Genomic DNA, 20,045 nt, shown 5'->3' on the forward strand with positions numbered 1-20,045 from the left:
CACACACACTTGCCATCTATCCCCGCAGGCCCCACTTCCATCCCAGTCTGGCCAAACCTCCACACCAGTCATCAAATATTTACGATGGATACATGAAAGCAGCACATGGAAATCAATGGGCCTCATTATATCGTACCTCTCCATAGACAGGAGTGTATAACGTGCCCCGGGTTTTTGTCAGCGTTTCACCGACTGAGCTGCAACATGTTAGACGCTTGAAAGGACAACAGTCATTACCTAGAGAAGAAGAGGAGCTCCTGTTGTGTATCCAACGGTGAAGAAGAATCTTAACGACACCGAGTAGAGCACATCGCTGTTTAAGTACCTAGAATTACACAAAACAATCAAGTAAAGTGAGATCCCAGGTTTTACCAGGTTGTCTGTACACATCCGCTTCAGAGCAGAGTTTGTCACGGAACTTTCTATGTGCCTAGATATCTGAAGAGCGACTCAGGCCTCTGATAACACTGATGGTTTAACTCTGTGTGATGGAAAATGTCAACACATACTTTATTAGCTTCAGGATTTCAGTGAGCAAACTGACAAACTTTTTATTGAAATATTATTCATTAATTTGGCACTTCTGTGAATTATTGGTCGGCGGCACCTAAGGGTTTTTAAAATATCTCTGAATCTCCTAGCACTGGTTTGGTATTGAGTTTATTGAGAGTATTGCGAGTTCATCTTTAAGAATAGAAAGGTGCTTGGTAGAGCTCATTCCTCTGCCAGGGCCCAACAGTCCCTTATAAAACCACATTTAAATTCTCTGGAATCCAGATTTGTTTCGGGGGGGGGGGGGGGGTTTCATCATGATTCATTAATTATTCTCTGAGAAAATGATGAAAAAATGCTTCGATCCACACCAAATTTGAACTGGTTCTTCCCTGACACATACTGCATCCTCCTACTAAGTTTCATGTAATCCTGCTTCAAAATGTTGATGAAAATAATGAAATAAATATAAAATAATAATAACAAACCTGGGAAAAGTTTGAAGTTCAATGCTCTGCAGTAAGCAATGATCTTTTTCGATTATGCAATCGTTGCAGAAGAGGCAAAAACAATCTTATACTCTCATCCTCCATGTGAACACACAAGCATGTAACCTGTTGTGTGTTCAGTGGAAGCATGCAGGAGCTGTGAAGCACAAGTGGCCCCCAGAGGCCCCCAGAGGCCCCAAGCCCTGCCACATGATGGGAGGGGACAAACAGAAGCTGCTTTATATAAAAGCAAACGATGGCGCTGCCTAAATCTCAAATCACTGAGCCTTGTTTGCCTTTGGGATAGAAACGGTGCTGATGGGAGTGTGTGTGTGTGTTTCAAGTATAAATCGCCTGCACCACTTTCATCCGTCTGCACATCTTCCTTCCACTGTATCAGTACAAATCCCCATACACACACATACACAACAGCAAAACCCACAACGCAGAGATGCCCCTTCGAGCATGCGTTCTAAATATAAACACGTATCTTTGGTAAATTCATGCCATTACTCGTGCACACGCTCCGAGCGAGGCTCCTGCAGGAGATGGTCAATATTTAATCTGCGCTCTGTGCTGTCAGAGCGCTCTGCCTCACGTCTCCCCTCTTCCACTCCGCTGCTGCTGCTGCTGATGTTCCGGTCAGCTGTTAAGAGAAATATAGAAAGTCACGTTTCCCCATAACTGGCTGTTCCACACTGTTATCTGATGCGCTGGTTTATTGAAGATGGCTTTTCCCCGGAAGCCGAGCGAATCCGCTGCATAAGCACATTTTTAATTCATCAGATTACTGATTTAGAAACGGGCATCAACTAGATTACATTAAGCATGCATCCAAAAATATAACAATGAAACTGAAATAGTGCCTCATGTTCCCCTCAAATTAAAACACATTTATAGCTCAGCTACATTTCTCAGCTACATGTTGGTGGTGGTTTCAGGTTTCCAAGGATAGATAAGAACTAAACTAATCTGTAGATATTCAGCACTTCACCACTAGAATAAACTCATGTGAACAGAGCTTTTTGCTTTATTGAATAATTCCTCATAGATCCTAGATCTGCAGTTCAGCTTCCAATCCAATAAAGAACGCTCCTAGAGTCTCGATTCGGGTTTAAACCTCTGCTCAGCACTTTCAGCGGAAGGACCTGAACGTGCAGATAAACCAGATTCTTCAGTCTCACTGTTTACTTGTGTCCTGTCTCGCTTCATCCCTCATCACCACTCACACACCGTTAAGACGCCCGTAAATCCCTAATCTAGCTGTTATCCCTCCTGTTATCTCATCTCTTTATCGTGCGATCAATGGACGAGGGGATTACCCCTGATGCTTGTGGGGCAGCGGGTCACTTCAAGCCCAACCCGCTCACCTGAACGAGGAAAAACAAATCCAACATGGCTCCCAAAAGAGCATCAGTCATTCTTTTACTGTCCCTCCCTTCAGCTGATTCTGCTGACCCCTTCATTGTAATCTGCACGAGTCAGCGTGAGGTGCCTCCTCTGCAATAACCCGACCTAATCTACTGCTGTACTTTCTGTCCCATAATCCAATCAATGGTCTGGTCCAGTCCGAGGATTTGCTGCTGACTCGTCATGATTTTCACAGGAGATTTGGGCTTGTTGGAAAACAATGTAGATTCTGAGCGTAAGGTTCCAGATTCGAATCTCCGTTGTGGTATCTGAGAGGAAAGCGTTCTTTCTCTGAACTGGAAGATTAACTCCATATTAGAAGTTGCACTTTGCTCTGTGGCCAAAATGTTTGCTTCTGGCACTGAGAGTGACACCGGGTCACATGTACCAGGCCCTGGGTTGAGGGAAGGTCCAACAGGCTCCTCTAACCTTTCATTAATCTGCAATAATTTGTAAAAGAAAATACATATTCCCTGTGTTGCTTTGGAGATCATCTTATTCCATGGACGAGTATCACACTGCTGGGACCAGAGCTAATGTATGGACTCAATAGTAGATTAGACTACAAATTATACCTGTGTCTTCCAGGTCTGAATCTGTAACTTGATAATAAAGCCTTATGTGTGGAGGTTGACATGTTGGGGTTTTTAAGAAACTGGCCCAGCTAGAAAAAAGTAAACTCAACCATAGATCAGATGTTTTGTTGTACACTGATGGTGCAGTGGTGCTTTTAACTGGTATGTATTACTTCATAGTATGTTATAACACAGTATTCCTAAAGTTCAATTTAATAATAACATGCTACAGCTCTAAGAGTAGCAGTTTGACTGCTGCACAGTGAACATGCTATATATAGAGTGAAATCACATGACTCATGTCATTGAAGTCATAAAACCTTGGTAATCGCCTGAATGATGAAGCTGTACTGGGGAAACTTAGCAGACGTGTTTGTGTTGCTACACACACTGGATCAGGACATCGCAGCAGCAGATGAGCCACCGCGCAAAAGAAGCAATGATTTAAAAGCGTCTTTCAGTTTTCTGATGTGGAATTTCATCATCGACAAATGAGGCATCCCAGTTGCCACTGGTGACAAATACCAGACACACCGAGAGCCACTCGTCTGGATGTTCTCCCATCACAAGATGCCAGGTTTCATTATGTAGTTATGAATAATTAGATCCCCTCCCATTGGAAATAAATTCCTGTTGTATTTCATTTTGAAGATCAGAGTGCGATTGCAATCAGCTGTAAGCTCTTTGTGTGAGTCCATGAGGAGATGCCTCAACGACAGCTCGGAGCACAGGAGCTGCGCTGGCGAAGTATCACGTGGTTTCGGTATCTACAGGAAGAAAACTGCACTATGACAACAATCCCACTGGGAGCATCTCTCTCTTTCTCTCTCTCTCTCCCTGGCTTCTTCTCTCTGTTTCCTTTCCCCTCTCTGACACATGATCTCTTTCATTGCCCCGTCTCCCTCACTTTCCCCTCGCCCTCTCCGTCGTGCACAAACACTGAGCGTCACAGCAGGATCCTCCTCTTTCTTTCCAGCAGATGTCCGGTCAGGTTTTGTAAGCACAGAGAGCTCTCCTGCAGTTTGCATCAGCTCCACTTCAACGTGTTCTGCCAGTGACAGCATCTCTGTGTTTGTGAAGGAAGGGGGGGGGGGGCTCCATGAGGAAATCAGGGACGAGGTGTCCTGTGGAGAAATATAATGTAAAGTAGTTAAAAGTGCATTAAGAAGTTTTTTTTTTATTTGTTCTGCCAGGCCAGCAGAAGTAGATGGACTGTAAAATCCTAAATGTCTGCATTTTGTTAACGTTATAGCCCATTAGCTGTCGAGCCTCTCGTCTGGTAATGTTCACTCTTTAACGTTACAAGTCTGTAAAGTTAAACTAAATTAAATTCATTGCCATCTATTGTATCTTTTATTCCAACAACTTGATTTGGAATTAAAACAAACTATAAGGTAAATCATCCTCAAATAAATGGTTTGTACAGTTAACAAAACTATTTAGTAGGATTTGTGCAAACCTAAGAATAAACATAAGTGCTAAAATAGATTAAAATGTTTGTATAATGTCCTAACCTTCTCAGTGTGTGATACAAATAAAGTACACGTCATTTTATTCTCTCGTTTTTACAGTCAAGTTCTCAGACTTAAACGTTTTATGGCCCTTAACACAAACAAAACCAATGTTGTGATAATTTAGAAAAATTAACCGTTTTATAATTGAGCTGTGGTTTGACACGTGACTCCACCCTGTGTTTTTAATACTGTACAATGATTCCTGCTTTGGCAAATCACATCACTGCCCCCTTTTGGCCACATTTAAAATTGCACACATGATTACATAGTCTGACGTCAGGTTCCAGAGATCACTCTTCCTCTCCCTCGTCCCCCTCATTCATTCCTCTGTGAGCTGGAAATGAATGGTTATGTCAGGATGTGACAAAGGATGTTTTTATCAGGTTATCAATGTTATTTAACGCTTAAAACCACCCGACACCTTTTCTGTAATAATGTGGTTGTTATTCAATAAATGGAAATAGGTTGCACATGAGCTTTGTCACTAACGATTGAGTGGAGCGGACGTTTTTTGATGAATCTTTACCTTCTCTCCCTCCTTGTGTTCTCCGCCTTGTTCTCCTCCAGATTCCACTCTGTTAGAACAGGGTTGGGGACTGTGGAGGAGGAGGAGGGGGAGGAGGAGAGGAGGAGGAGGAGGAGAGGAGGAGGGGGGATAAAGCTTTTGGATGCAGCCGCAACACAAAGACTCTGAAAACTAACTGTGTCCTCTCCACAGAATAAAGCAGATTTCCGACTGTGACTCACAAAAATGCTTCGTCACTAACATTATAGCTTGCTTTCCCCATTTTAGAGACCTGCGTATTAAAATATGAATGTTTGACCTTTATTGGTATGTTTCTTTTTTCCACTGCTGTTGTGATATTAGCACCAAAACCTCAGTGTTCCTGACCCGGCACATTGTGTTTGTGTGTCTTCCCCACAGAACAGGCAGCTGCTGAGGGACAGTTTCATGGTGGAGTTGGTGGAAGGAGCCAGGAAGCTGCGACACGTCTTCCTCTTCACGGATCTGCTGCTCTGCGCCAAACTGAAAAAGCAGATCGGGGGGTAAGAAACGAGACAGTGAAATCCAACATACACACAGATTGTGGTCGTGGTTAGGCATCGGAAAATGTGACTGCATATCTTAAATCTTTTATCATAACAAAAACCTTTGGATTTTCGGGAATTATTAACTTTCCTAAATCTAATAAAAACTACTCTAACAACTGAATAAATAAATCTCAATTCCACCGACAGGATTTCATTATCTCATTAAAAGAGGATTTTCCTCAAGGTCCTCAATTGATGTTTTTATGATCCATAATCATTTAACGAGGTTAAATGTCTCTCTGGCATTGTTGCCAAGAATTGTTGCCCACAATTAGGCCATTTATCCCTTTACACTGTCGCCTTCATCCCCCAGACTCGTCATCGTTTTAATCCCTATTTATCAATCGACTCCTCCTTTTATACCTGCTTCATATTCCTCTCTTCTTTTTACTTGTCTCTCCTCACATATCCCCTGTCTTTTTCCCCGTCTCCTCTTGCCACTGCAGAAAAAGCCAGCAGTACGACAGCAAGTGGTACATCCCCCTGACGGAACTGACCTTCCAGGGTCCGGAGGAGACCGAACCACTCGCCATCCCCCAGGTCCCCGATGAGGAGCTTGATGTCATGAAGGTCAAGATCTCACACCTCCGCAGTGAGATTCAGAGAGAGAAGGTAAAGTGGATACACAGTGAAAGAGCTGAGAGGGTGTTCAAAGAGCGTGTTTCAATTGAAGCTGTTCAGGAATGAAGAAGAAAGAAAACAGTGCAGTGTAAAATGAAACACAATAATTGTGGGTTTATCAATTTTCAGGTTCCAAGGTTTTCTGCATAAATGTATGTATGAACAGTTTTCTCCTGTGTGATTGCAGAGAGCCAACAAGGGTTCAAAGGTCATCGACCGGCTCAGGAAGAAGTTGTCCGAACAGGAGTCTCTTCTCCTGCTGACATCTCCGAGCTTGCCGATCCGCGTCTACAACAAGAACGGAAAGGTGATGACGCTCTCTGTCTTTAACTGATGGCTCTGTTAGTCCCATTTTCTGTAATATTCCCTTGTTAATCTTCCCAAACATTAGTAAATGATCCTCTCAAATCACCATGAACGAGAATATATATCTACAGATTTCAAATTTGGACTTAATTCATTTGTCCAAAATAAAACGTGTCCTTTTTAATGTTCCAACCTGCTTCTCTCCAGACTATTAGCCATTGAAATAACAGCCTTTGTCTCTGTGTGTTTGTATTTCAGGGTTACAGCTTCCTGATTTCATCTGACTACGAGCGTGCCGAGTGGAAGGAGCTAATCAAAGAGCAGCAGAAGAAATGTACGTGTCCCAGAAATGTCACGTTGAAACATTGTTCAATTCAAACCAGGATTTTTTTTTTTTTTGATTTGAAAAAAAATCCTGGGCACTTGATACTTTTTACTACTCCAGATAAGCAACTTATAATCAAAGAACCTTGAAATAGACAACAATGTTTTGGACAGAGAAAACCAACAGTTTCTCTTTGTTAAATGTAATCTAATTTATATTCTAAATTCCTTTTCTTTTCTTAAGGTGTTAAAACATCTTCCTTGACGTCCATGGAGCTACAAATCTTGACCAACTCCTGTGTCAAGCTACAGACCGTTCACCACATTCCACTCAGCATCAATAAAGAAGGTACGTTACTTATGTTTATATAATTCACAGTTGTTTTCATGCGTAAATACTGTTTTCCTTAAATCATTTTGTAAATAAGTCTTAAATGGTGTTTACTGTTTTCCATCTCTGTTGTAAATGATGCAGATGAGGATGAAAAGTACAAAGAGATTAAAGCCACATGTCAAAATCTGATTCTGCTCCAAAACAAACAGAGATCTGCATGTTTTTCTAATCCCCCCCCCCCTCACTCTCATTTTCTCTCCCTCCCTCTGTCTCTCTCTCTCTCGCTGCTCGCTGACGGTTTTTCCAGAGGACGAATCCTCCGGCCTCTGCGGGTTCCTGAATGTAATCGTCCACTCTGCCTCCGGCCTCAAACAGAGCTTAAGTGAGTCACTCACCTTTAGCCTGGATGTGAACAACAGAAAATAACCATCAGAAGGATAAATGAGTTCCTGTAGAGAACTCAGCTTTAATGTGGAAAATAATGACCAGCAGTATTTCTTTGTCCCATAAAATGTTATTTCATTTTAGGTTCAACTCTAAAGAATCATGATGTGAACAACTGGAAAACCTGTAGGAATTTACATTTATTAGAATGTCTTATGCTGCTGATGCATGAACATTACATTATGGATATGGGACAGGTCGGGAACTGACGGGCTGGGCCAGGTTCACATCAAACTGTTCAAATGCTATTCGGGTTCAAGTTGGGTTCAATCACATTGGTTGGGTTGTTTTCTGGATTTTTTTTAACACTACATGGATTCGAACACAAAAAACTGGATGCCTGTTGGGTTTGATCACAGTGTCTGGACCATCTGCATGATTTTCCTACTACCCTGGGTTTTATTTGGGTTTAGACACAAACAAAGAGGATTCTTTTCGGTTCGGGTTGGACTCTGGTTAGTTTCCCCTCGTGGCGCGGTCGGGTTCAGACATAAAATGGTGGCCCAGGCCAAACTCTTCGGCCTGTTCAGTTACAGCAGTGATTTACAGCATGTCTGATCGTTTGAAATACTTTCTTCCCTGTCAGATCTCTACTGCACATTGGAGGTGGATGCCTTTGGCTTCTTTGCAAGTAAAGCCAAGACGAGAGTGTATCGATACACCACTGAACCCAAATGGAACGAGGTAAGAGACTGTGACTCTATAATTTTTCCAGTTGGATCTACACTGGGACTCAGTAGAGCGCAAACCTCCACTAAGGCCCAACAGTCCTATTAAACTCAATCAAGCTCTATCAAAGTTTAACACTCCTCGATATCCGTCCCCTGAATCTGTCTGAATTCCGTGATTACATTACATTACATGTCATTTAGCTGACGCTTTTATCCAAAGCGACTTACATTTTTAGAACACTCATCATTTTATGAGGGGCCATCTAGGGGTTCAGTATCTTGCCAAGGACACTTAGGCATGCAGATGGGATAGAGTGGGATTCGAACCGGCAACCTTCTTGTTGCAGAGCACCCGCTCTATCCCCTAGGCCACGCTCTCCCCTAGGGGGGTAGTTTTCGAAGTGATAACTTCGAAAACTACACCCTTTCTCACAATGTCAAAGTAAGTTAAAAAGAATTCTTCAATTTCCACCAAAATTGAATCGGTTAGAAAAGTTATTTGTGTATAATATTGCTCAGAGACAGACAGACAGGGCGAAAACATAATGTCCTTGGTGGAGGTAATAAGAAGCTTCTGGCAGAGTCCTGGTGCAGATGATGCTGCTTCTCATGTATCTGACATCTTGTACTGTAAATCAATTAGCCGTCCATCCAAAGAGGTCTAACAGAACGCACATGGAGCATCTGGGGCCCCTGCAAACACACACACACACACACACACTGATGACACAGCTGGATGTGGAAGGCTGGCACGGCAGAGGAAGAGGAGCTCTGAGACACAATCAGCGGACGGCTTCATTGGCAGCACAGCTCGTTTTCCGTCATGACCCCGAAGACTCTGCGAGGATTTTGTTCAGCGAAGTGGAAATAATATCGGCTAATGAGGAGCTGCTGGTGATGACTCACATCTGTCCACATGCTAAGTGAACCAACACAGTGTGGGCCCGGGAACAATGTGCAAACCATATGCCGAGCGCTCCCGTACATAATTACAGGGAATGTTGGTCAGCTGTGCTCTGCGGTGGAATGTCGGCATTCAAATAAAGGGGAGACGCTGCTTCTTTTTCTTTCCTCGGGGGTTTAATTTCAGTCTGTCATTATCTTGGTCGTTCTTGTTATTCCTGTTTCTGCGCCTGTCATATTATTGCAGAATAACGTCCTCACCGCTAGTTGTTGTTGTTTTTCTCCTCCTCCTCTTCCTCTTCTTCTTCCTCCCGACAGGAGTTTGAGATTGACCTGGAGGGCTCTCAGACCCTGAGGCTGCTCTGCTACGAGAAGTGCTACAACAAGACCAAGCAGAACAAAGAGGATGGAGAGGGCTCAGACCGCATCATGGGGAAAGGACAGATCCCGGTATGACATTACGTCACTCTCTCTCTCTCTCTCTGTTCCCCCCCACCACCATCTTCCATTCAGCAGACGCATTATGATTTATCACAGATCGGCAGTTATGTCACCGTCTCTGCCACAAAGCATGAAATCCATATTATTGCTCGGTGAGCCTTGTGACAATTGGCCGATTAGATTCATTACCCAAATGAGTAATGGACGGCGAGGGGTCGGTTAAATGGAGAACAGTCTGTGGGTTTAATCTGAACGTCGTAAAGTGATCATGTGCGACTCTGCTCAGTTCAGATTTACACACTGAAGAGAGGGAGGGTGCAGCGTTTTTTGATAGAGTGACACAAATCGTTACTCTTCTGTCATATTGCTGCCAGGGTTTTGGTGTTTAAAACATTCATCAAGGTTAGCGATTAAATCCCGGGCTGCACAGGTGGAGATGAAATCACTATTGTCAGATTTATCTGTCCATTAGAATTAAAATGATCTAGGAATAGACCCTGACAAAACTGTAACTGCACTGTATTTAAAAATTGTTTTTAAGGTCTAATCGCATTTTACGCTTCAAGCATTCCATCCCACACCATCCGCTGAAAGTGGAGACGTCAGGGGTTCGCTATCGTTACCCAAAGACACTTAGGAATGCAGGCTGAAGGTGCCGGGGATCGAAACCACTGACCTTCTGGTTGGTGGACGACCCTCCCGAGCAACAGCCGCCCCCAAAAAAACAACTCGGACGCTGTCGGGTTCATGAGCTTGACAGGGTGGATAGTTGCAGGTTGATAGCATGTGATTAGGTTCCTGACATGACGCCAGGCTGCAGGATAACGCCTGTGTCACTCAGCACAAAAGACAGATACAGCAGAGAGAGACACAAAGATTCAGCAGGAAACACGGCAACTCCGCTTTGATCCTGTGCCACTGAAAACATCCTTCTCTTACTCCTACACCCACAGCAGGGCACGGGTGTGTGTTTCGATGTGTGTGTGGGTGTGTTGATTTGCTGTAAACTCCTTTGCTGCACACACTTTTAAAAAATGCTCACGTCTGCACCTTTTTCATATGAGTTTGAATTAATTACTCATAAAACAATAGTGTAACTATTATCTACCTGATGTCTCATAATGCACACACACACACTGAATTCAGGTCTAATTGTCGACCACATCTTCACACAGCTCCTCTTTGCTTAGCAAACCCTGAGTAACGGTCACATGCTCCACCTAGTGGTTCCTTTGTTTATCCCCCCCCCCCCTCTACAGACGGATGATGTCATTCTAAACCAAGCACCCAGAGCGGTGAGAAAGTTGCTCAGCAGGATTGTCACAAATCGGGGGCGAGAAGCAGCCACTCCTTCTCTTCAGCAGAATCCGCAGTGGCTGTTAAATCCCACGTTTCACCAATAATACCCCGTGAATTTAAAGCATGAGGATAATCTGTTATTTGCTCTGAGTTAAATTCTCCAGTTGAGTCCGAAATTATTTTAGCAGATTATTGTTATTGTTCTTTTTTTCCCCCTCACTCGTCCTCCTGGTCCTTTGTTTGTTATTCTTCTCTCCATCTCAACAAGCTTTTGTCTTTTCTCATCTTTTCACACATAAACTGTCCCGGCTCATGCGTTTGTTTTAATTTCAGCCGTCGGATTTCAGGTTTCACAGATATGTTTAAATATAATTATTTTCACGTTGTTAAACAGCTCTCTGAACCTCTCGACCGCTCCAGCACCGGAGGAGAAATAACAACGTCTGTCGGCTCAAAACTTGAGCTTTTTTTAAACATTTTTATCAGGAAGCAAGTGGAGATCGTTTGGCTCTGCTGTTGTTTTTTGTGGAATGTAATTCTTTTGTAGATAAAACGGCTCAAACCAAAGAGCGAAAGATTCAATTATGATAAACACAATCCAGCTTTGCAAGCAACCAGATGGGGCTTAGCCTCGGTAAACATACAACATACAGTGTTGTGCGTCTGTGTGTGTTTGTTTGCGTGCTCTGTCGATTTTCATTGTGAATTTAGCCTCTTTCAATAAATGATAGTTATTACATTGTGTTTCTAAAAACACAGTAAAGAGACAGGAAGTGGCTCCATAGTAAAATCACCTCTGAAAACATTCCACTACAATAGAGGAAAGACTGTTCCTGTTGATGCAGTGGTAACTTAATGCTCTGCTATGTTGACACAACTGAGGCTGTACAGAAATAGGGCGAGGGGTAGGAGAAGATAAGTTCACTTAACAAAGAAAACAAACAGTAAGAATTCATGTAGCTGGGGGGGGGGGGTGAGAATATAGTGAGATATGTCCTTAAGAGGTCAAGTAACATTTATTTGAAGCTAAAATTCCTTTTATACGATTAGATCCATACCAAAATAGAACTAGAATGGCACATATATGCCCCTTGTGGTTATTCTTGGGATACATTTTCATGAAGATCAATAAAAATGTTAAAAACTTTGTGGGGGTAAAAACTTTGATCTGCCCCCTGACACAGATCCTCACCAAATGTGTAAAGGGTCCTTCCCTGGCCCACACCACTTCCTTCCTGTTAATCCGTTCAGTAGATTTTGTGTGACCCTGCTGACTATCTCTTATCCCTCATGACGCCGATGATGATCAACACTCCCCAGGTTTACAGATAATATGAAATGTCACAAACATTCAAAACAACTTTCAAATGATGACTCGAGTGGATCAACTGCTGTGACCTTTATCTCAGCATGTATGCGTCCTTCTGTGCTTGTAATGAAATGTGTTTACACAGATGTTCAAATTAAATATATTCTCCCTTTGTGTTCCCTCCACTCAGCTGGACCCTCAGACTCTCCAAGGCAAAGACTGGCAGAGAACAGTTATTCCCATGAACGGGGTGAGTCCGTCACCTTCTGATTTCCTGTCCTTCCTCTCCTCGCTGATCAGCAGTAGTCAAATCCGAGAGTCGTCTGCCGTCTCAAAGCTACTCGCATTAGGCATCGCTGCTGCTGCACATTTGTCGCACAAAGCGCAGAGAGAGATTGTAAACTCTTTCCAGGATGTGGTTTAGCGGTTGATTTGTCTGTTAAGTCTACACCTGGTTTTAAACATGCGAGGATTTCTTCCAGATGATTGAAAACTGTAGCAGATGGATCTCCGGGCCTCTCTCACTCTGTAAACCTGTTTCAGATCGAGGTGAAACTCTCCATAAAGTTCACCAGCCGAGAGTTCAGCCTGAAGAGGATGCCCTCGCGGAAACCGATGGGTGTGTTTGGAGTCAAGATCTCCACAGTGACCAGGTGAGATGTTCCTCAGGGCTCGATTTTAGGCCTCCTGCTTTTGCATGCAGGGTTATCTTTTTTTTATATTTCCTCCACGTAATCTACATCATCTTCTGCCTTAGACCGTTACTTATCAAGACAAGAATCAACAGCCAACAGGCTCAACGTGACCATGTTTATAGACATTTCACACAGAACCACAAACATCCCACCTACTTGGCAATAAACACGAATCTAAGTGTTTTCTATAGTGTTTGATTGTTGTTGTTAACAATTGTGTTTCTTTTTCTCATCTAGACGAGAGCGCTCCAAGGTGCCCTACATTGTCCGGCAGTGCCTAGAGGAGATTGAAAGGAGGGGTATGGAGGAGGTGGGCATCTACCGAGTGTCGGGGGTGGCCACTGATATTCAGGCCCTGAAGACGGCCTTCGATACCAGTGAGTAGAGCCTTCATCTAAATTCAGTTTGCACAGGTTTATTATAAGAAAACTTGAGAATTGAAATCGGCTTCATACATTTGAAGCGCTGCCATTTGAAAACATGTAAAATCCAGATATTCTTTTTCACATTTTACGATTCCTAAGTAAAACAACATTTCTACGGAATTAAACAAATATAATGTGACATGATATTTGATTCACTCGTTCTAAGAGCTTCAAACCTTCATTTGTGATACGTTTTTATAACTGTGCAATATCCACAATGCATTTGCAAACATTGTGACTGTCTTTACTGTAACTGCCACGCGTTTCCAGGGAAGGGAAAGCTGAGAGGATATATTGATCATCGCTGCCAGGATCTCTCTCTCTAATCTTTCTCTCTGTGTTGATCAGGCGATCAGTATCACAGCTCTGTGAGTTTGTGATGATGAGGCGTTTCCTCTGGTGTGAGATGATTAACAAAGACCAACTTGTTTATGAACTCACGTTTGCATTGAGTGCGAGTGTTTTAACTAACGAACGTACAGCACCTTTTGTGAACTGGGTGAAGTTTGACAGTTCTTTGCGGCATGGTGACTGCCTGCTTGTGCCGAGGAGCTTTCCCTGCCTTGAATTCTTCCTCTGTCGTTCTCGTCCTCACGTTTTTTGTCGCCTCCTGCAGATAATAAAGACGTGTCAGTGATGATGAGCGAGATGGACGTCAACGCCATCGCCGGGACCTTGAAGCTGTACTTCAGAGAGCTGCCGGAGCCGCTCTTCACGGATGACCTCTATCCCAACTTCGCAGGTGGCATCAGTAAGTCCACGAGCTGTCCACCAAGCCCCTCACCGCTTCTAAACGTCATCTACAGGATTATAAAAAAACTATTTCTTTTCTTTCAGCTCTGTCTGATAGTGTTGCCAAAGAGAGCTGCATGTTGAACCTACTGCTGTCGCTGCCAGAGCCCAACCTGGTCACATTTCTATTCCTTTTGGATCACATGAAGAGGTACACAACTCAACACACAACATGCATCTGTAACATGTACAAATAAATATGTTCTGCACAAAACTACGGCAAATAGTGACATCTTTTTCTCCCAGTGATAAATTGTAAATAATATGTGCAGCATTCTCTCTGTTGCGGCTCTCATTGTATTCAAGCTAATGCAGTAACTATTGTGGGATGCTGCAACTGTAAAATGTCCTCTGGTTGCCATGGTGACTTTCTACAACAAGAGACGCAAACGTTATGTGAGCACAAACAATACGTACAAAGTGCATCCGTTTAAAAGCTTTACAGGAGTATGTGCCGGATGGTTAAAGGTTACGGCTCGATAATAGAGAAGATTTCCATTTTGATAATGTCCTGGAACAAGCAGGAGATTCAGACATTTAAGGTCACAAGAAGGAAATATTTGATAATTTGCCTGAAAATCTCTTTGTCCCAGAGTCTTTTTTCACCAACTAGTAGGTCAATATCGAAATAGTTTAAATAAAGTTAAATAAAGCAAAGAATTGCAGCAGATCCTCATAGTGGAGAAGCTTTGAATAGCAAATTTCAACTTCTGATTTATAGATCAATTAAATGATTAAATAATAAAAGCATTGTTTCATTTTCTGTCCTCGGACATTCGATTTCACCACGAGCAGATAAATAAACTGTCCTTTTCTATCCCGGCTATCCACTTCTGCAGGAATTTACATGTTTAGCATCTCTGACATGCACGCTGAACACACAGCTCCATCACTGATTAACTCCTCTGTCTTCCTCTTTCCCCCTCAGGGTGGCAGAGAAGGAATGCGTCAACAAGATGTCACTCCACAACCTGGCGACCGTGTTCGGGCCGACCTTGCTGAGGCCTTCTGAGAAGGACAGCAAGATCCCAGCGAACCCCACGCAGCCCATCAGCATGGGCGACAGCTGGTCACTGGAAGTTATGGCACAGGTGAGGCTCGCGGATCCGCTCTCTCTTAGAATTTGGTGAAGTTTTACCTGGTGATTTACAAGTGGCTCTTTTTTGTGGTTGCTCCCTTGCAGGTACAGGTGCTGCTGTATTTCCTCCAGCTGGAGACCATCCCCACCCCGGACAGTAAACGACAGAGCATCCTCTTCTCCACTGAAGTATAGAGCAAACACCGGCTGTGACACCATAAAGGAGAGAAACGGACGAGATGGACCTTGGCTCAAACTGAGCCTGTAGTAGTATGTTGTTTTTTTTAATGACCAGATTCCGTTAGGCTCTTGCAGCTGGTTAAGGATTGTCTGTGGCGATGCCCGCTCCTCTTGAACACAAGAGGGCGTCGTTGAGCCTCTGAAGCTCAGTGTGCGGTCCTCTGTCTTCATACTGCTCATGTTTAGTATGACTCCATGTTTCCTCAGTGATGTTGTGGGTGTGTCTGACATCTACTGTTTCTCCACGTTGCCCTTTGTCGGACTCAGCATTGAAGTGAGGCGAAAAAACACGTCTTTCCTGAGTCGTGGGACAAGCTCGCCAACATATCACAACCTCCATGTATCTTTGTGTTTGGGCATTGTTCTCTATCTGTGTTTTCTGTTTTGGGACAATCATCCACGTCAAGGCTCTCACAAAACATGTCTATTCGTCTCAGAAGTCCTTCCACGTCCACGTTGAGGAAAATTCTACTTGTGTCTTACATGATCTCAGTGCTTTGTGTCCGACGAGACGCAGGGACACATTTGCCGCGTCACTGGCTTTTTTCTTTGTGGTACAAAAGCAGACACCTACAATGTTCAAATGTTTACAGCGTAAACAAAACCTGTTCAGAGTCGGAACAAGGCGACTCGAAGAAGGACTGTAAAACAGAAGAGGAACACGAAGACTCGAAATAACCTGCAACCTGACTGCCAGCGGTTTGTCTGACCACAAAGATTTTTCCCTACTTGTGTTGTTTGTGTCTCCAGGTAGTCTTCAGCGTAAATACCCAGGAAGCAATATATTTTCTAACATAAGAGTCGTCTGTGTTCATATCCCTGCTGAGGAAATGTCCTTCTTATTGTAACATAGGACCTCTTTGCCAAATTCCCATGTTGTTTGTTTGTTTCTAGGCAAAAAGGAAGCAGTTGTATTTACAGTTACAGTTTGTACATAATCTTTACAAAGAAAATAAGTTTTTTTTGTTAAACAATTTAATCATTGTTGCTATTACTGTAATTTATTTTCGGGCCTGGGGGATAAATTGGTTTGTTTTTATGTGAACTTTGTTTGGGGGTTTGATTAATGAAGTGGTAGGTCTTAGCCTTGACTTTAAGTCTTGCAGTAAATAAGCAGGATTTAGCCTTGATCTTATAGAAACTACTCAACTGTTCAGTCCAGCTGATCTATTACTCATTTATCATGAAGGCGACACACACACACACACACACACACACACACACACACACACACACACACACACACACACACCTATATGTTGTAGTTACATACTGTCTGCTGCTGAGGAAAAGGCACAAGCTCTTTAACTGCTGGGTGTTCCTCAGCAGATCGTCCAGAGACCATGGTCTGTCTAGTTTCGACATTATGCAATGTCATAAAACACACACAGACACACGCACACACACACACACACACACACAAACATATATGACATTGTCTATTAATTATTAATCTGTGGCTGCAGACGTGCACTCATGCAATGTTAGAACTACTGTATTTATTACAATTCAAGTGACCTGAGCACTCAGCATTTATGTGCATTGAAGAGCATATCTGTTGGTTTAATGAAGGAATCTCATTTTTATTTAATTTAATTTCTCTTGGCACTCATATGTTCTGACAACTGTTCATCCCCATTCTCCATCCTGTTGAGCCTGTAGACGTCCCTAATGGCCGAGTTAAAGAAAAGCTCTGTTTTTATTTGACACTAAAACAACATATCTGTATCCTTGATTTAACATGCAGGCATGTTTCTGTTCTCTTTTCTCTGTCTTCTTGTTGCTCTGTTTACAAACGTGTCCTCACACACTTGGCTTTGGGACGCTGTTAACTCACGAGGATCCGGTTTATCTCAGCCTGTCACTATCTGGCCCATTTAAGGATACACGTCACGATTCGATTCCCATATATACAATATCATAGGCATGAAGCTCAAAACCATCTGATCATATTACTGGATCTTTAAAGGGCTCGTAAGGTATCGCAAGGCAGAGGCAAGTACGTTTTAACATGAATGTCTGTAGACTTTTAATGGCGAGAAGAGTCTTTCCTCTTTGGATACATATCAATGTTAAAAAACCTGATGCCCAAAAGATGTTTATGTCGCCTTTCTCTTTAGATTTGACAGAAAACTCCATCACTCTATCATCCCCATGAAAAGCGGTTGAGGTTTGTTTCTGGAAGTGTCCATGCGTTCATTCCAGGCCCAGTTGTGTGCATCTTTAACACTGCCACTGTGCACCTCCACCAACTCCGGCCTGTGTAGCATGCTCACACTCAAACCCTTGTCTATATTTGAGGGATGAACCCACTGCTCATCAGTTCCTCCGTCCGTGCATCACCTTTTAGAAACGAGTCCCGATTGCCTACACTCGTCTGCCCTATCGTGCCTCGACACTCCTCCTTTGGTTTGAGCGCCTGTGGTCAAAGGAATGTCAGCGAGTGTGCGCTGACGCCCGGAGACGCCGCTCGGTCTCCCGTTGCCTTTGCTGAGGGCGGCCACACACCTCTCACTTCTTAAACAAGGAGCTAAGACAGGACCTTAAGCTTAAGCACGGTCTTAGCTCGTATTGTAAACGCCTGCCACCCTCGCTGGACTGTGATGCTGTAAAACACAAACTGTGTCAGTCGGAAAGGGGCGAGGGACAGAGTCTCCTGCCCGTTACAGTATGTTTCTTTTAGCTCTTAAAAAGTGTCAGCTCCTTTAATGCCTTTTTATTTGTATTTATTAACCTAGTTTGCTATATGAAGGTCTACTGGATCTATTTATTTATGATATTATGTCATGGGAAACTGAATTAATGTTAGAAAAATGGTCTTTTATGTGGGGGGGGGGTGGGGGAATAAGTCTTATGTTGCAGTCTGCTTATCGAACATCCTGTTAGAAGTTATGTCGGAATTGCAACCCCCCTAAAAACCTTTTCTAACCCCCCCCCCCCCCCCCCCCCCCCTGCATCATCAACATTGTCCTCTGTAGTAATTTGTGTCGTACAACAGACTGGCCACTGTGATTGTTTAGCTATCTGGCTTTTAGAGAACAGCAGGTGCAAGTTCCTGTCGATTAAAAAATGGTAGATTCAAAACTTCTCCTTCTTCTCCACAGCGTTGTATAATATGTATTATACTAGAGAGTACATATTTGGGTTTTTCGGCTTTTATTTATTGTGGCGTCCTTTGGCTTTTGATGAAGATGTTACAGTTGATTGAGCTGGTAGCCTCTAGACTCTTTGAAAAGCCAAACTGTCGGTATATGGTAGAAGAGGGAAAAAAAAGTCCTATATTACTCTAAAATCTGATTTTGTTTTATTTTTTGGTCTGTTGCTTGTCAGTGTATCTGCATGTACCCTCCATAACACGGTTCCCTCCATAACCTCGGTTCTGTACAAAGTCCACATGGCAAAAGAAAGGTTTACTTTTTCTGTGCAATGGCCTGAAACTATGGAACATATTGCTCTATATGAAAGTTACAAAGATTTTGCGTTTATTGTACATGGCAAACGGAAATGATCTCAACATTTTCATACAATTGATGCTAATAATTTGAAATGACCCTGTGCAGCCACCATACTCTGATACGTTGACCTCTGTGGGGGAAAATGCTTGTTTCTCTTCTGTTCAACTTTGAACCGTAAAAGCTGAGGACGAGACTTGCTGACCAACCACAAACTCTTGTTCCCTGTTGAATATTCAATGTTCTGCTTGTAGAACTGTAAAAAGGAAAACTGTATTCTGAGGGCAAACATGTTTGGAAGGCATTTGCAGCCTATGTTTGTACACAAAAATGTTAAATAAAATCTCCTGTATCAAGATCAAATGGTACGTTTTTCATTTTCTTCATTTGCTTTAGAGAGAGAACGACTAAAGCTGAAGCTGGAGCCGACAGGGACTGGTCCAAATATTCACAATGAACTCTCATTCAAAGAACAGTGCAGAGCTGTGGCTGAGCAAAGAGAACAAATTTGAAATGAAAGATAAAAACAAATTTAATTATTCTAAATATTTAAACTTGTCTGGAAATGCTGTATTTTTACCCATTTTGTTATATAAATAAAAATAATCTGAACATTCAGATTTAGACACTAATAAAATGTATGTATTTACCTCTTTCACATAATTTGATGTTAACAAATAACATTAAAATCACACTCAACATATCTGCCAGGGAAATTTCCTTTACGTTAAACTGAGTCATGCAAGCACTGGGTAGAATGACGAATGGACTTTGTTAATCACGACAGTATGAAGTTTTGATGACTGATGTGATGCAGTGGGCTTCTAGCAGAGGGCATTGTGGGTAAATCTAGTTCTCATAGGAGTCACCTCAGGCAGCATCTGCACATTACACTGGAGCATCTGATTCTTTACACAGCTTAAAGACATGAGTCAACATTTGGACGTGCATCCTCTGTAAAGGTGCATGTGAAACTAAAAATACTAAAAGAACATGGAACTAATTTCAATGGGTTTTATAGGGCTTATTAAACCAGAGAGCTGTAATATAAAAACACTCGCATCACAAAGGGTGAGAGTGATCACTCAGCTCCAACGCTCTGCAGACACACTAAATATAAAATCATATCGTTGGGGAAGT

At 42.8% G+C, this 20,045-nt stretch overlaps 1 protein-coding gene across 1 annotated transcript in view; it reads left to right on the plus strand.

Moving 5' to 3' along the window:
* bcr (BCR activator of RhoGEF and GTPase) overlaps window positions 1-16,492 on the plus strand; it is a 75,077-nt gene extending 58,585 nt beyond the window's left edge. The window contains 15 exon segments of the mRNA XM_062412727.1: window positions 5,405-5,526; window positions 6,018-6,183; window positions 6,380-6,499; window positions 6,757-6,832; window positions 7,067-7,171; window positions 7,464-7,538; window positions 8,187-8,284; window positions 9,493-9,624; window positions 12,414-12,473; window positions 12,767-12,876; window positions 13,156-13,295; window positions 13,960-14,094; window positions 14,181-14,286; window positions 15,064-15,226; window positions 15,319-16,492. Coding sequence (XP_062268711.1) covers window positions 5,405-5,526; window positions 6,018-6,183; window positions 6,380-6,499; window positions 6,757-6,832; window positions 7,067-7,171; window positions 7,464-7,538; window positions 8,187-8,284; window positions 9,493-9,624; window positions 12,414-12,473; window positions 12,767-12,876; window positions 13,156-13,295; window positions 13,960-14,094; window positions 14,181-14,286; window positions 15,064-15,226; window positions 15,319-15,408 — 1,698 coding nt within the window. The 3' untranslated portion in view covers window positions 15,409-16,492.
* Window positions 16,493-20,045: the final 3,553 nt, after the last annotated feature.

Source organism: Platichthys flesus, chromosome 19 (assembly GCF_949316205.1).
Source record: "Platichthys flesus chromosome 19, fPlaFle2.1, whole genome shotgun sequence".
NCBI classification, from domain to species: Eukaryota; Metazoa; Chordata; class Actinopteri; order Pleuronectiformes; family Pleuronectidae; genus Platichthys; species Platichthys flesus.